Source organism: Eulemur rufifrons, chromosome 8, assembly GCF_041146395.1.
Source record: "Eulemur rufifrons isolate Redbay chromosome 8, OSU_ERuf_1, whole genome shotgun sequence".
NCBI classification, from domain to species: Eukaryota; Metazoa; Chordata; class Mammalia; order Primates; family Lemuridae; genus Eulemur; species Eulemur rufifrons.
The window spans coordinates 17,508,311-17,525,808 of record NC_090990.1 but is presented as its reverse complement, the minus strand read 5'-3'; the positions used below and the strand labels follow the sequence as shown (position 1 = coordinate 17,525,808).

At 41.6% G+C, this 17,498-nt stretch overlaps 1 protein-coding gene across 1 annotated transcript in view; it reads right to left on the bottom strand.

Moving 5' to 3' along the window:
• The window catches only part of CEP85 (centrosomal protein 85), a 28,475-nt gene extending 20,778 nt beyond the window's left edge, over positions 1-7,697 (bottom strand). Inside the window, exons 1-2 of the mRNA XM_069477496.1 lie at positions 7,643-7,697; positions 3,745-3,897 (exon numbers count right to left, since the gene is read on the bottom strand). Coding sequence (XP_069333597.1) covers positions 3,745-3,897; positions 7,643-7,697 — 208 coding nt within the window. The remainder of the gene's footprint in view (positions 1-3,744; positions 3,898-7,642) is intronic.
• Between the last annotated feature and the right edge of the window lie 9,801 nt (positions 7,698-17,498).

Sequence of the window (17,498 nt, the reverse complement as noted above, 5' to 3'; positions counted from 1 at the left end):
ACCTTAAGTTTGCTTTGCTTTTTAGAACACAGTTACTTGGGAGGCGAAGGTGGGAGGATCACTTGAGCCCAGGAGTTTGAGGCTGTAGTGTGCAATGATCATGCCTGTGAATAGCCACTGTGCTTCAGCCCTGGACAACATAGTGAGAGACTTTGTCTCTTTAAAAAAAAATTAGTGCACGTGATGTGTGATTTCTATTTACCTTAGTCTACAGTTCCCAATATCAATGGGGTTTCACCACTCTAAGGATATAGTTCCAAGTCTCTTTTCTCCTCAACCACATTCTCTGTACCCCGCCTCTTCCTCCCCACAAAACAACGTATTCTTTCTAATAATCTTCCTTTCACGATAAGGGCAATTCAGCTATTGCTAAATCTCAATCACTTCTGTCTACAGCCTGTACTGGTTTATAACAATTTCAGTTTTTAGCAAAAAGCTGAAAACATTCTGAGCTCTTTAGTACTGACCTCTACTCTGTCCCTTGAGAATCTTCAAGGTAAAACAACTTAGTGAAGGGTGGAATCAAAAGAAAGTCTATTCAATTAAAGATACAACAATAAACTATATATTTTTTACCAATCATAAGGGTCCTTGTTAACTAGGCTCCAAGCTAGAATCATGAACAAACTGGGCAAGAGTTAAGATAAAGATCATGGTATATAACAAAGATAGCAGAAAAGGGACCTAGGTTCCTTTAAAAAAAAAAAACAAAAAACATTCTAGATCTGTGGGCCATGTATCACCACCTGAGCTCTGCCGCCCCTCCCCCAGACCCTGGAAAAATTATCTTCCATGAAACTAGTCCCTGTTGCCAAAAAGGTCGGGGACCACTATTCTAGACCAACGGCTTTGGCCTCTATCTCAAGGCCTCTACAATTTAAAAATGCACTAGAAAGGAAAAACATATACATTTCCCCAAAGGAATAAAAAACACAGAGTCACACATACAATATACATAACAATGTAAATGAATTAAAGTCAGTCAATTCAGTAGAGGGAAAAATATAGACCACTATTTGACTAAAAAAAACTATTACTTAATCAAAATGAAAAGGTCTCATGACTATACATGTAGACAAAACCTTAAGAGTCAAAATTAAATTGACAGTAACATTTTCTATTATGCAAGTAATGGAAAAGAATACTACACGGTCAGAAGACCAGAATCTGCTAACTAGCTGTGTGATTTTAGGCAAATTACTTAACCCTTTGGGGAATTTTTGTTATCTGCCAGTGAAAAACAACAGAATTAAGGGATTTTTAGAGACCTGTGTACTTCAAAATCTATGACTCAATTCTACTCAGTATTTACTGAGCACACACAGCTGTTAGACTATTAAAACTAATGCTAGGTGTCGAGGAATCAGTACTAGTATATGTGGGTTTTCTTCCTTTTCATTGCCCTTTTATTTTTCCAAATATTTCTATTCTTCTTCTTCTTTTTTTTTTTTTTGGGACAAGTTCTTGCTATGTTGCCCAGGCTGGACTCCTAGGCTCAAGTGATCCTCCTGCCTCAGCTGCCCAGGTAGCTGGGATCATGGGGCACCCACAACCATGCTCAGCTTATTCTTTTTTTAAAAACAACTTTACTGAGATAAAATTTACTACCATACAATTAACCTGCTTGATGTGTACAATTCAATGGTTTTTAGTATATTTACAGAGTTCTGTAACCAACATTATAATCGGTTTTACAACATTTTCATCATTCTAAAAAGAAACCTCTTACCCTTTGGCACTCATGCTCCATTTCCCCCAACTTCTCCAGCCCTAGAAAACCACTAATCTACTTTCTGTCCCTGTAGATTCACCTATTTTGGACATTTCACATAAAGGGAGCATGCAATATGTGGCCTTTTGCATCTGGCTTTTTTTTTACTCAGCATGTGTTTTTAAGGTAACATGTATCAGCTGGGCGCAGCACGTGTGCTTGTAATCCCAGCTACTTGAGAGGCAGAAATAGGAGGACTGCTTGAGTCCAGAGTTCAAGACCAGCCTGGGCTACACAGCAAGACATTGCAAAAAATAAATTAAAAAAAAAAAGAGGCCGGTGTGGTGGCTCACACCTGTAATCTTAGCACTCTGGGAGGCCGAGGCGGGTGGATCGCTCGAGGTCAGGAGTTCGAGACCAGCCTGAGCAAGAGCGAGACCCCGTCTCTACTAAAAAATAGAAAGAAATTATCTGGACAACTAAAAATATATATAGAAAAAAATTAGCCGGGCATAGTGGCGCATGCCTGTAGTCCCAGCTACTTGGGAGGCTGAGGCAGTAGGATCGCTTAAGCCCCGGAGTTTGAGGTTGCTGTGAGCGAGGCTGATGCCACAGCACTGTAGCCTGGGCAACAGAGTGAAACTCTGTCTCAGAATAAATAAATAAATAAATAAAAAGAAAAAAGAAAAAAGCTAGCATGTATCAGTACTTCATTTCTTCATTTCTTTTTATTGCAGAAGAATATTCTATTGTATGTGATTATACTACATTTTATTCATCTTTTCATCAGTTGTGGACTTCTGGGTTGTTACCACTTCTTGGCTATTGTGCATAATGCTGCTATGAACATTTGTGCACAAGGTTTTGTGTTGGTGTATGTTTTCATTTCTCCTGGGTATATACCTAGGAGTAGAACTATTAGGTCATAAGGTAGCTTTATGTTTAACCCTTTGAGGAACTGCCAAACTGTTTTCCAATGCACCTGCAACATTTTACATTCACACCAGCAATGTATAAAGGTTGCAATTTCTCTATGTCCTCATCAATATGTTACTATCTTTTTGATTACAGGCCATCCTAGGGCCTGTGGAGTAAATATGTTTTTAAATAACATCTGATAAACTACTGAAGTGACTAGTTTTGCAACTTTAATAAACTCATTCAATCACTTTTAAATTCACCCTTCTCATCCGTAAGATGGAAATAATAAATATTTTGTAGGGTTCTTAAGGGCTTTAATGAAATAATATAGAAAAAATTTACCTATCACAAAGCATATAAGAAATAGTATTAATTAATTATTATCATTAGGTCCTCTGTCTTCTAGAAACTTACCATCTAAATGGAAAATCAAAATGCCCAAATAAAAGCCTGGCAGTTGTTACTTAATTTAAATGCACAAACAAGTGGCAGAGATAATAAAGATAAAATATTGCAAAAAAGAAGGCTATCATTAATGAGTGGAAGGGATGGGAAAAGTTTTGTGGAACACTTTGCTAGATCTTGAAATCAACACAGCTAGAGGTGGAAGAGGTGGGAATAGCACAAATGGGCCCAGATTAAAGAAGGAAAAAAAGATCCCAGGTATCCAAAACCCAAAAAAACTGGCCTGTACTTTCATAGCATAGTAAGACAAGAGACCTGGTAACAGCAGGAAATATGCTGGAATAAGTGGGGTAGGGACAGAGCACAAACTGAGGCCTCTGCACTTTATCCCTCAAGTTATCGAAATAATTGAAGATTTATAGGAAAGGGAAACTATAAAATCAGGCTCTTAGCGATATTAATCTGGCAGCAGAGGGAAAGACTTGAGGCCAGTTAACCTATTAGAAAATTGTTTCAGATAGGATAAACAGTGGAAATTGAGATGAAGGGACCAGAAGTGAGAAGTATATGGTAACAAGAATCAAAGCAGACTCCTTGACTGAATAGACTGACATTATGAATATTCTGGAAATGACACAATCTGGAAATGAACACACACCTAGAATACAACCTGAAAATGACTACACATATCATTAATCCAAACTTACCCTCTGCAATGTCTGAACATGATGTGCCAATGGCTGTGTCCCCACTGTCAGCTACACTTGAACAGCGGCTGAAGCGGCTCCGAAAGGCCTCCGAGATAACTGGGGTCTGCCATTCAGTCCCCAGAGAACTGCCCTTCTGAATCACACTGGAACCTGAAACAAGTGGCATTTTCCACCTTTACTGTGAATCAGCTGATGTAACCCCATTTTTAAAAAATGAGACCATTTTTTAAAAATCACTTTAACCTATGAGAGAATAGTAGTACCCCACCCCTTTCTCTCTCTTGTACCTATTTTAGCTACTCAGAGCTAGTTAATTTTAAGTGGAAATAGCATGAAAGGTGAGAATATGCAAAGACAGAAATAAGACCTACTATGAATCCAGGGGCCCTGGGACCAAAAACAATCATATTAAATAGTGGCTACAATTTATTGAAGCCACAACACTTTATAGCATAATCTTGCCTACCCTCCTTATTGAAAAGTATTACCATCTTTATTTTAAAGAGGAGAGAGCTGGGATCTGAACCCAGGTCTTTCGGATTCCAACACTCACATTTCCACTTACGGAGTTTCTCAATGGTGCTTTCGGCATTTTGGGCATAACAATTCTTCAATGTGTAATCTATATACTACAGAATGATTTGGCATCCCTAGTTTCCCCCTACTAATGCCAGCAGCAACCCTCAATCAATTCCACCATCATTGTGAAACCAGAAAAATTCCCACATAGTTCCAAATGATCTCTAGGGTACCAGCCAGTCTAGGCCCCTGTTGAAAACCATTGTTTCACTGAACCAGGATACCCTCAACGGGTAAATCTAGATCAAGGAGGGTTTTGAAAGTCAATTTGAAGAGCTTAAGTCTTTATCTTGAGGGCAATGCAAAGAAATGACTAAAATTTCTGAGCAGGTAAGACCAAAAAAAAAAAGACTAATGAAATTTATTTGACTTTAAAGCTTGCTGTTTGAGGGTTAGTAGGAAGGAAGTGTTCAGTAAACACTTATTCACTAATATACTAGCAAAGATGTAAACTCAAATTATTTTTTAAAAAACACTATAATTTTTCTAAGTTGTGTCTGATGATCCATGTAAACCAAGGGGGGAAAAAAGGTAATGGCAGCTACTTATCTTCCACTTAACTTAAAGTGTCAAGTTGAAATCAGAAAATATGGTTCTACAGACTCTTTGATATACTAATGGGAGGCAAATGATATGTGAACACAAATTGCCTTACTCCTTTCTTCCAACTTCAGTGCTTCTCTTGTCTTTTTTTTTTTTTTTTTTTTTGAGACAGAGTCTCACTTTGTTGCCCAGGCTAGAGTGAGTGCCATGGCGTCAGCCTAGCTCACAGCAACCTCAAACTCCTGGGCTCAAGCGATCCTCCTGCCTCAGCCTCCCGAGTAGCTGGGACTACAGGCATGCGCCACCATGCCCGGCTAATTTTTCTATATATATATATATATATATATATATTTTTAGTTGTCCATATAATTTCTTTCTATTTTTGGTAGAGACGGGGTCTCGCACTTGCTCAGGCTGGTCTCGAACTCCTGACCTTGAGCGATCCACCCGCCTCGGCCTCCCAGAGTGCTAGGATTACAGGCATGAGCCACCACGCCCGGCCTTCTCTTGTCTTTTTAACCTACTTTGACAGCTTTTTTGCTACCCTTACTTCTGCTTTCTCTTGAAGGCAACCTAAATTTCCTCAAAGACTCCTTCTATTCTTTGGGTCATAGTGGACTGCCCAATTTAAAAGAATTTTCCCAATCTTTATAGACTCAGTAATCTGCAATAATTGCTAACAGAAGACATAGGCAATAATCAGAGCTTCTGAGTACATGAGATTAGCCAATCTTACTATACCAAGTTGGTGTAATTCTGGCTAGAGGCAAGGAAATTTGACCTCTTGGTGAGTTTACACAGCTTTATCTCTCTGGTCAGTGTAAAATTTGCCAGGCCTTTTGAAATAATTAAGATTGAGGTCTTCTTTTACCATTTTCTAGCCTCCTGGAAACTATTCCGTTACTACTATTCTTCCATTCTTTACCACTACCACTTTTCCATTCACCTGTCCACACTCCAAATAAATTCTAGATATTTGTTAAACTAAAAATGTGTTTTGCTATATTTATAGAGGCTTATACTTATTTCAAAATTCAAGTTTGAAAGCTGATTTTTTCTTGTTATATTGCATGTCCTATCAGTAGCAACCTTATCAAATATTAAGACCATTATTAATCTGAATGAGACAATAATAAAAAGAGAAAAGGTGGGCCAGGCACGGTGGCTCACGCCTATAATCCTAACACTCTGGGAGGCCAAGGAGGGAGGATTGCTCGAGGTCAGGAGTTCGAGACCAGCCGGAGCAAAAGTGAGACTCCGTCTCTACTAAAAACAGAAAGAAATTATATGGACAGCTAAAAATAATATATATAGAAAAAATTAGCCGGGCATGGTGGTGCATGTCTGTAGTACCAGCTACCCGGGAGGCTGAGGCAGGAGGATTGCTTGAGCCCAGGAGTTTGAGGTTGCTGTGAGCTAGGCTGATGCCACAGCACTCTAGCCAGGGCAACAGAGCAAGACTCTGTCTCAAAAAAAAAAAAAAGAAAAAAGGCTATCAGAAAGGCAGTGAGCTTTGTTAGGAATGGCTACATTCCAAAATCTTGCATTACATAAATAATCATCATACAAACTGTACAGTCCGAAAGCAGTATGTGGCCCATAGCAGATGTTCAATAAATATTTGCTGAATGAATCTTGAATTGATTCAATCAATGTTTATAATAGTGCCTGCTGAATGCAACGCAGAGTGCCTGGGAGAACACACCAAATATCTACCAAATGTCTACCATGAGTAAGGCACTGTGGGATTTTTAAGTTAAATAAAACATACACTTAATTGCATAAAATGTGGCCTCTTCTTTATAAATATCTCAGAATTCAAAAATTCATTTTCCTAAAATACTACTTCCTATTTGAAACATATCTACTTAATATGCCTATGCAGTGTGTGTGTGTGCGTATATATGTTTAACATACAGTTGGCCTTCCACATCCATGGGTTCAACACACATGAATCCAACCAATCTTGGATCAAAAATATTAGGGAAAAAAACTGCATCTGTACTGAACATGGACAGACTTGTTTTTCTTGTCATTATTCCCTAAACAACATAGTATAGTATAACAACTATATGTATAACGTTTACAATGCATTAGGTATTATAAGTAATCTAGAGATGTTTTAAAGTATATGGGAAGATATGCATAGGTTATATGCAAACACTGTCCCATTTTATATCAGGGACTTAAGCATTTTCAGATTTTGGTATCTGCAGGAGGTCTTAGAACCAATTCCCCATGGATACTGAGGGACGACTACATATATTTAATATATCTACTTGGTATATCTACTGAGCTTTCAAAAACTTGTTAATCCATTCTAGAGATAAATGCCCAAGTCTCTAGTGACAACCCAACCGAGACTGTTGGCAACCAAAAAGAATTCTAATCTTTGTGGGCCAGCAGATGACTGACCCACACAGAGGACAAAGACAACACAGAGGACAAAGACAACACAGAACACAGTAATTTATGCTGTGTTTTTCTGATTTCAAATGGAACTATGTTCCAAAGTCATTCTGTTCCAATTCTTTATGTGTCTTCCCCTCTCAATCACGTGGTCTTGTGGAAAGCCATGTAGGACCTGAGATAAATACCTGTTCCCTCAGAGAGACCTGTTTTTATATTCAATGTAGCCCCGTGTTATTTTTGTTCTTTTAGTACCAGCATTTCAGTGAATGCTTGTTTGCTCAGTATTTTCCTTAAAGAATATGAAATAACAGAACAAAGGTCAGAATTCAACCCAGAAAACTTTGACTATTCAACTACTCACCTGGTGAAGTGGCATGAGAAATCCTCTCAGCAGGGTATTTCTCCTGCATGGCCATCACGGTTATCTGAGCCAACTGCAGAATGAAAAAATAACCATATGCACTCATAATCCATGTGAAAAAAAAAAAATGAAGGAATAACCAGATGTCTCCAGTATCTTTAATTCCCTGTAACTGAAATTACCAGTCAGATTTCTCCCTGTATCTTTAATTCCAGTCAACTGAAACTGTCAAAACCATATAGAATATTCAAGTATTCCACATGTTTTACTTCTAAGGATATTTTAAAAGGCAGAGCAATTTCCAACATTTCACCCCACTTCTTTCCCTAAACCAACCAGAGAAAATCTAGAATCAAATAGAGATTCTCAATACAGATCCCATAAAGTCCTAGAACCCCTCCGATTGTTACAAAACTAAAAAATATTACTTTTAATTAACAAACTTTGCCATGAATCTTCTTAACTATGGGGACATGATGAGAAGATGGGGTTGAGAAAGAACTAAAGAACCAAAGCCTGGCATGGTGGCACATGTCTGTAGTCCCAGCTACTCAGGAGGCTGAGGTAGGAGGATCGCTTAAGCCTAGGAGTTTGAGACCAGCCTGGGTGATATAATGAGACCTTGTCTCAAAAAAGAAAGAAAGAAAGAAGAAACAACTAAAGAATCAAACCAGCAATGATGTATTATAGCCTCAATTATGATTAACATAAAACAAATTCCTCAATTCTTCCACTAATAAAAGTTAGTCATATGATACACAGAGATGGACAAAACTTGTGGTCATAAGGGGAATCCCAATCCTTAGCTGGGAACAACAGGTTTTCTCCCCATTTCCCCACCCCTTAAAAATTTTATATATACAGTACTCTAGGTGTAGGTGCTGAGAATTCAGCAAAAATTTATGTGAAGTCTAAACAAACACATTTGAATACATTAAACTTTTAGTTAGCAATTTATTAGCTGTGTAACCTCGGGCAAATTTCTTAATATCTCTGTACCTCAGTTTCTTCATATAAAAATGAGGATAAAGACATGACCTAATTCTTTTATGATTAACTTACAACAGTGCCTGATACATACTAAATGCTTAATTAATATTTTTATTATGATTACTTGGCAGTTCATGTCAATATAAGTGGCACAGTACAGTCCCTGGAAGATAAAAATGTATGAATTTAGAAACTTTGAACTTACAGGAGCCCCAAAAGAGTTGGGGACAATTCACAGAACACAATTCTTAGAGGTGAAAAACAACTCTGGAGGGGAAAAAGGGTTCCATGGTACTATTTCTCTAATGCACTTTGGTGGCCTCTACAGTATTCTCTTAGTAACAACAATCCAAACCCTCACTAATTAACTGCTTCTAAAACAGAAATGGTATCATCCTCCAAAATCCCAGTTCTTCACATACTGGGTGAGAGAAGCTTTGTTCAGTAACAAAAGCTTCAATTTATGGCCAGTATCATTCACTGAGTTAATGATGACACAGAGGATTACATTATCTACCTACTAGGGATTTCCTTTCCTGTCAATAACAAATCCTCTTCTTCATCCCTTTCTTTAAAGGATAACAAAATGATAGGCCTGTTCTGAGACTTCTCCAAATTCAGATGAGTTGAAAATAAGGTGATGAAAGGAGAACTCCCAGCTAAATACAGAGTTACTCTATGACTCAGCAATTCCACTCTTATGTATAAATCCAAGAGAAATGAAGGCTGGGCATGGTGGCTCACCCGTGATCCTAGCACTCTGGGAAGCCAAGGTGGGAGGATCGCTTGAGGTCAGGAGTTTGAGACCAATCTGAACAAGAGCAAGACCCCATCTCTACTAAAAAACAGACAAAATTAGTCAGGCATGGTGGCACATGCCTGTAGTCCCAGCTACTCAGGAGGCTGAGGCAGGAGGATTGCTTCAGCCCAGGAATTTTGAGATTGTTGTGAGTTAGGCTACCACCATCACACTCTGGCCCCTGTGACAGAGCAAGACTCTGTCTCAAAAAAAAAAAAAAAAAAGAAAAGAAAAGAAAAGAACATATGTTTACACAAAAACTTGTACACAAATGTTCATACCAGCTTTATTTACAATAGCTAAAATGTGGAAACAACCCAAATGTCCATCAACTGATGACTGGATAAATAAAATGTGGTATATCCATATTCGGCAATAAAAAGAATAAAGTACTGATACATGCTACAACATGGATGAACACTGAAAACATTATGCTAAGTGACGTCAAACACAGAAGGCTTGGCCGGGTGCGGTGGCTCACACCTGTAATCCTAGCACTCTGGGAGGCCGAGGCGGGAGGATCATTTGAGCTCAGGAGTTCCATACCGGCCTGAGCAAAAGCGAGACCCCGTCTCTACTAGAAATAGAAAGAAATTAGCTGAACAACTAAAAATATATAGAAAAAATTAGCTGGGCATGTGGCATATGCCTGTTGTCCCAGCTACTTGGGAGGCTGAGGCAGAACGATTGCTTGAGCCCAGGAGTTTGAGGTTACTGTGAGCTAGGCTGACGCCACGGCACTCTAGCCCGGGCAACAGAGTGAGATTCTGTCTCAAAACAAACAAACAAACAAAAAAAACACACAGAAGGCTTGATCCCATTTATGGGAAACATCATAATAAGCAAATCCATAGAGAGAGCAGGTTAGTGATTCCAAGAGGCTGGAGGAGGGAAGGTAAGAAAATAGGGAGTGACTGCTAATCAGCATGGAGCTTCTTTTTCAGGGTGATCAAAATGTTCTGGGATTAGACAGTGGTGATGGCTCCACAACCTTGTGGATATACTAAAAACCACTGAATTATACACAAATAAAATTATACACAAATAAAATATGCCACACATGGCATATGAATTATATCTCAATTTTTAGAAAAGAACTCCCATAATGCAGAACAAATCATTTTGATTTTTTCCTACTAAGTTCAGAATCAGATGAATTACTGGTAGAAATTTTTAGGACCACTGAAGGAGACAGAAATTTCCTGGGATAAAAGTAAGAGAAATTAATGTACAAGAAGCAACACAAAGAACCAATCATACAGCCAAAAAAGGAAGGAGTAAATGGAGGCAGATGGGGGGGGGGGGGAACACCCAACATGGTTGGTTTCTGTATTCAAAACCCTTTATTTTTTATTTTATTTTATTTTTTTGAGACAGAGTCTCACTCTCTTGCCTGGGCTAGAGTGCCATGGCGTCAGCCTAGCTCACAGCAACCTCAAACTTCTGGGCTCAAGCAATCCTCCTGCCTCAGCCTCCCGGGTAGCTGGGACTACAGGCACACACCATCATGCCCGGCTAAATTTTTCTATTTTTAGTTGTTTGGCTAATTTCTATTTTAGTAGAGATAGGGTCTCGCTCTTGCTCAGGCTGGTCTGGAACTCTTGAGCTCAAGCAATCCTCCCACCTCGGCCTCCCAAAGTGCTAGGGTTACAGGTGTGAGCCACCACACCCGGCCTCAAAACCCTTTAAACTGCAGAAATATTCATTCATTCCTCAATCTAACATGAACTCAAATCTAACATGAACTCAGCACTTACTACCATTAAACATTGTGCTAAACACATTTTAGGCATCATGTCTCATGTTTAGTGCTCACATCAACCTTGAGGTAGTTATTAGTATCCTCATTTTATGGATGAGAAAATAAAAATTTAGAGCAGTGAAGGTCATACAGCTAGGAAGAAGCTTCAAAGCCAGGACTGTGCTTCAATGATATAGGAGTCCAGTCAGCATTCTATGTGACAAAACTCAGAGAGAGAAATCAAGGAAGGCACCACAAGTTGGAGTTTCTGCCTCAGACTGCCAGAGCTGCAAGCCTCAAGGCAGTTAGAAGCAGCTCAAGGAATCAAGGGACCGCGCATATAATTTCTTCACTTTGCCCCTGGTCATCACCTAGGCTCTATTTCCCAAGTTGCTATCCTCCAAGAATTAGATTTTCACTGTTTCATTCCTCCCTTGAAGAATTACAATCTTAGTAAGGAATATCACAGTTGGCAGCTGTTGAGAGAACCACATCAAGACAGGAGAGGATTTGAGGGGATTCACAGACAGCTGACACAGACACATTAGGAATCTCTCACCATCACACTATTTTCACAGCCTTGATCATTCATTAAACCAGACCTTGTGAAAGACAAGAAGTTGCCTTTACAAAGAGCAAGTCCTGAGACATACAAAACCACCAGACCATTATAAAGCACACAAGACCTAAAGGGCAAGTAATGAGGCCTGGTTATCTTAATCACCCTTGTATCACCACTCCTCCCTACCTAGCGCACAGTATTCAATTCATTAACCAAAATTTACTGAGTGCCTACTATTAATATTTGCCTGGATCTGGGCCCTGTGCTGGAAGTATATTGGCGTAAAAGACAAACATGGTTCTGATCCCCCTGGTTTATTGGGGTGAAATGCTGAATACACTCTGTTGGACAAATAAACTTGAACACACTATAACTTTCAGTTCATCCAAAGCACCAGCTCCTTGCTAGAGCAGCGTTCGTCAACCTCGGCACTGCTGACATTTTGGGTGGGATGACTCTTTGTCGTGGGGGGCTGTCCCGTACCCTGCAGATGTGTGGCTGCGTCCTTTGACTCTTCACACTAGAGTTAGTAGCAAGCTCCAGAGTTGTGATTATCAAAGATGTCTCCTGACACCATCAAATGTCCCCTGGGAGGCAAAATCGCCCCGGCTGAGCAGCATTGGTCCGGGATCCTCCCAAGTGCTCTCTGTCCCCCAATCTTAATTCTCTATACACCCTTCAAATCTCAGCTCAAACTTAATTTCCTCAGGGAGGGTTCCCTGATCTCCCCAACTAGATCAGTGCCCTGTTTTGTGCTGTTTGTAAAATTTCTCCACCCTACACTTAACTGAGTGCTAATTACCCGCTTGACATCTACGCTTCTCCCGGGACGGTGTGCTCCGTGAAGGCAAGGAACGTGCTGCCCGCGTTTCCCTGGCCACTGGCACAGGGCCCGGCACACAGGTAAAGCAACTGCTGTGGAGTTAATGACGGAGGAGCATCGAGAGAGCGGAGGAGACCGGGACACGAGAGGGCGTGTAGGGGGAGGCAGTCTTAGGAAGCAGAGGCGCTGAGGGACCCGCGGGTTACGGCTGAGTCGCCAAGCGCATGCGCTTCGCTCTCCTCCTGCCCCTCAACAGAGGTAGGTCGCGAGTGTCCCCCCACCCCCCCGGCTTTGCCCGGGCTACCGAAGAAGGAGGGGCAAGGTGTGTCACTCCCAAAGGGGCCCCGAAGCGAGGAAAACTTACGGGGACCTGAAAGCGGGCGGCGAAATCCCTCACTCGGGGGACACCGACTGCGGCCACCACGTCTGCGGTGGGCGGCGGTTCAGTTCCTCAGCTTGCCTAACGGCCGTTACACACCCGCCAGGCCGCGCGCCTAAGCGCGCGCGCCGTCCTGCCCCGCCCCTGTCTGCCTGCTAACCAATCGGGAGCCGATCCACGCCAGTCTCCCGCCCCTTTCTGCCTGCTTCTGATCAATCGGGAGTCGAGCCGCGCCGGTGTCCCGCCCCTGCACGCTGCCCTCCGGCAGGCCGGACGGATCTCTCTGCGCATGACCCCACCGCCACTTGGCGCCTTTTCCTCTGCCCCTTGCCAGGTCTTGCCTCTAGGCGGAGCCCTGCGCACCTAGGCCTGGAGCTACCGCAGGGCTTGTGAAGATAGGGAAGCTGGCGGCTGGGCCACGCGAGAATCCCACCAAACGAGCCTCACCCTCCTCCCATTCCACCACCCACCTAGCAGTCCTCCTATCTGAAGCGGGAGATCAGGTTGTGCCCAGGAGTTAGGGTGTGGCCTGGGTCACTAACTACTCAGGGTTAGGGGTCAGGGCTTTGTCTGAGTGCGAGTCAGTGGTGAGCCTGTGACCAGGGCTTAGGTAAAGGATCAGTCCTGCCTCCCTACCTAAACTTGGTACCAGGAAAAGGAACGGTAAAGTCCGTTTGCATTAATATGTACTTGAAGAATCAGACTGGAAAATTGTTTCAAAGGAGGAACAAAGCCAAGAGCCAAAGGAATGAATCTTTGATAGTGAAATTCTAGGTTCCTAGAAACCTGACATTGGAGGGAGAGGCATTATAAAGTCGTGTGTGGGGGGGAAAGTGTGATTTCTTAGCTTTGAAGAACCAGCCATAAAGAGAGTTGATTACTGGATCCAATTCACTCGAGAGTAAGGACACTAAGGATGTCCCCCAAAGTTCAATCTGCCCTCTTTTAACCTTTCAAGGCAAGACTACAGAAGGCATAAAATAGTAGATTTATTGGATAATGAACACGGGTATGATATGAAATTAGGATCAGAAGCCTTTGTTAATAAAAATGTTAAGGCTGGGTGTCCCTAGCACTCTGGGAGGCTGAAGTGGGAGGATCGCTTGTGCTCAGGACTTTGAGACCAGCCTGAGCAAGACTGAGACCCCGTCTCTACTAAAAATAGAAAAAATTAGCAGAGTGTGGTGGCATGCACCTGTACGCCCAGCTACTGGGGAAGCTGAGGCAGGAGGATCACTTGAGCACAGGAGTTTGAGGTTGCTGTGAGCTAGGCTGGTGCCATGGCACTCTAGCCCTAGCAACAAAGCAAGACGCTATCTAATAAAAAAAAAAAAAAGGCTGGGTGTCTTGACTGTTCCTTATTGGAGCAGCCTGGTCTCTACTATCTTTGAGAGCATAAAAGAAGAAAAAAGAAAAAAGGGAAGAAAGTAGTTAAAAAAAAAAAAAAAAACAAGGCTGGGTGTCTAAATGAATAAATCTATGGACTGGTAGGTATAAAGTTGAAAGTGTCAGTCAAAAAAAGTTGAGGCCGGGCGCAGTGGCTCACGCCTGTAATCCTAGTACTCTGGGAGGCCGAGGCGGGAGGATCATTTGAGCTGAGGAGTTCCAAACCAGCCTGAGCAAGAGCGAGATCCCGTCTCTATTAAAAATAGAAAGAAATTAACTGGACAACTAAAAATATATAGAAAAAATTAGCCGGGCATGGTGGTGCATGCCTGTAGTCCCAGCTACTCGGGAGACTGAGGCAGGAGGATTGCTTGAGCCTAGGAGTTTGAGGTTGCTGTGAGCTAGGCTAACGCCATGGCACTCTAGCCCGGGCAACAGAGTGAGACTCTGCCTCGGGAAAAAAAAAAAAAAAAAAAAGTTGAAAGTTGAAAGCCACTTGATGGCTTCTGTTTCTTCTGTGAAAGGCATCTGTGAGGAGGGAGGGAACAGGGGCATGCAGAGGACTGAGAAGGATGGGAAAGATTTGAAGAGCTGATACATAGAAGAGCATAGAAGAGAAACCTTGGGCTGGGTGCAGTGGCTCACACCTGTAATCCTAGCACTCTAGGAGGCCAAGGTGGGAGGACCGCTCAAGGTCAGGAGTTTGAGACTAGCCTGAGCAAGAGCGAGACCCCATCTCTACTAAAAATAGAAAGAAATGACCTGGACAGCTAAAAATATATATAGAAAAAAAAATTAGTCAGGCATGGTGGCGCATGCCTGTAGTCCCAGCTACTTGGGAGGCTGAGGCAGGAGGATTGCTTGAGTCCAGGAGTTTGAGGTTGCTGTGAGCTAGGCTGACGCCACAGCATTCTAGCCCAGGCAACAGAGCGAGACTCTGTCTCATAAAATAAATAAAATTTTTTTATAAAAAGAAAAGATCTTGAACTCCTGGGCTCAAAGAAAATAAGAGAAAAAAAGACAAAAAGAAAAAAAAAAGAGAAACTGGCTGGAAACATAAATGTGGAAATTTAAATTTACAGATACCAAACAGTATGTTTGTACAGTTTCCTTCAATGGACATCTATAATTTAAAAGCAACACCATTATCTACTATGAACTTTCAAATGTGAGTGACTCCTCATTTATAAATAAATATATATATATATTTTTTTTTCTTTGAGACAAGGTCATGCTATGTTGTCCTGAGCTCAAGCCGTCCTCCCACTTCAGCCTCCCAAGTAGCTGGGACTATAGGTACATGTCACCATGCCCAGCTCACTTACATTTTAACAGAGACTTTGGCCCTAATTTCACATCATATTAACAACCAATCTTTAGATATGAGATATTCTTAAATCTTCAGTTACTTTATTATTTTTAAAAGACTTGCTGCATCTTCTAATAAAATATGTCAAGGGAACTATCACTTGATGACTGAAAAAGGACTGGATTTGGCCAGATATGACCCATCTCAATTTATTCAAAGAAAATGAAAAAATTAACTGCAACTTAGTTATAATTGTATAATTAGAGCTACAGTTTTCATAGGCATTAAGTATTGTCTAGTGACTAGGGGATGGACATGCTTGAAGCTCTGACTCGGGGAGGGGGGGCGGGCTGGGGGAGGCAAGGGCAATATATGTAACCTAAACTTTTTTACGCCCATAATATGCTGAAATAAAAAAAAAAGAAAAAAAAGTATTGTCTAGTGGATTATTTTATAAATGTCTATGGTTACACAGCATCGAGGCTTCTTTAATGTGGTCAACTAATTTGGTTCAAGTACAATCGCTTCCTTGTTTACTTAATTTTGTTTCACTCTTTTCTTTCTTTTTTTTTTTTTTTGAGACAGAGTCTCTCTCTGTTGCCCAGGCTAGAGTGAGTGCCGTGGCATCAGCCTAGCTCACAGCAACCTCAAACTCCTGAGCTCAAGGGATCCTCCTGTCTCAGCCTCCCGAGTAGCTGGGACTACAGGCATGCACCACCATGCCCGGCTAATTTTTTCTATATATATTTTTAGCTGTCCATATAATTTCTTTCTATTTTTAGTAGAGATGGGGTCTCGCTCTTGCTCAGGCTGGTCTCGAACTCCTGAGCTCAAACGATCCGCCCACCTCGGCCTCCCAGAGTGCTAGGATTACAGGCGTGAGCCACCGCGCCCGGCCACACTCTTTTCTTTTTGAAATATTTGAGCATAGCACAGTCAATAGTTTGCCCTTATCCTTCAGAATGTGTATATATATATATATATATATATATTTCCTCACCTCCCTTCTTCTCTCAGGATAAATTTTATTTTATTTTGTTTTACTTATTTATTTTTTTTTTAGGATATCTTTTATTTTTATTTTTTTTTTATTTATTTATTTTTTTTTGAGACAGAGTCTCTCTCTGTTGCCCAGGCTAGAGTGAGTGCCGTGGCATCAGCCTAGCTCACAGCAACCTCAAACTCCTGAGCTCAAGGGATCCTCCTGTCTCAGCCTCCCGAGTAGCTGGGACTACAGGCATGCACCACCATGCCCGGCTAATTTTTTCTATACATATTTTTAGCTGTCCATATAATTTCTTTCTATTTTTAGTAGAGATGGGGTCTCGCTCTTGCTCAGGCTGGTCTCGAACTCCTGAGCTCAAACGATCCGCCCACCTCGGCCTCCCAGAGTGCTAGGATTACAGGCGTGAGCCACCACGCCCGGCCTAGGATATCTTTTAAATAAGGGCAAGGGTTAATGCCTTTGCTAGCAGTGCTGTTTGTTTTATTTTATTTTTTTTGAGACAGAGTCTCACTTTGTTGCCCAGGCTAGAGTGCCGTGGCGTCAGCCTACCTCACAGCAACCTCAAACTCCTGGGCTCGAGCAATCCTCCTGCCTCAGCCTCCCAAGTAGCTGGGACTACAGGCATGCGCCCCACCATGCCTGGCTAATTTTTTCTATATATTTTTAGTTGTCCAGATAATTTCTTTGTATTTTTTAGTAGTGACGGGGTCTCGCTCTTGCTCAGGCTGGTCTTGAACTCCTGACCTCGAGCGATCCTCCCGCCTTGGCCTCCCAGAGTGCTAGGATTACAGGCGTGAGCCACCTCGCCCGGCCAGCAGTGCTGTTTAAGTAGTCTACTCCAGACCTATAAAGTCGATATGA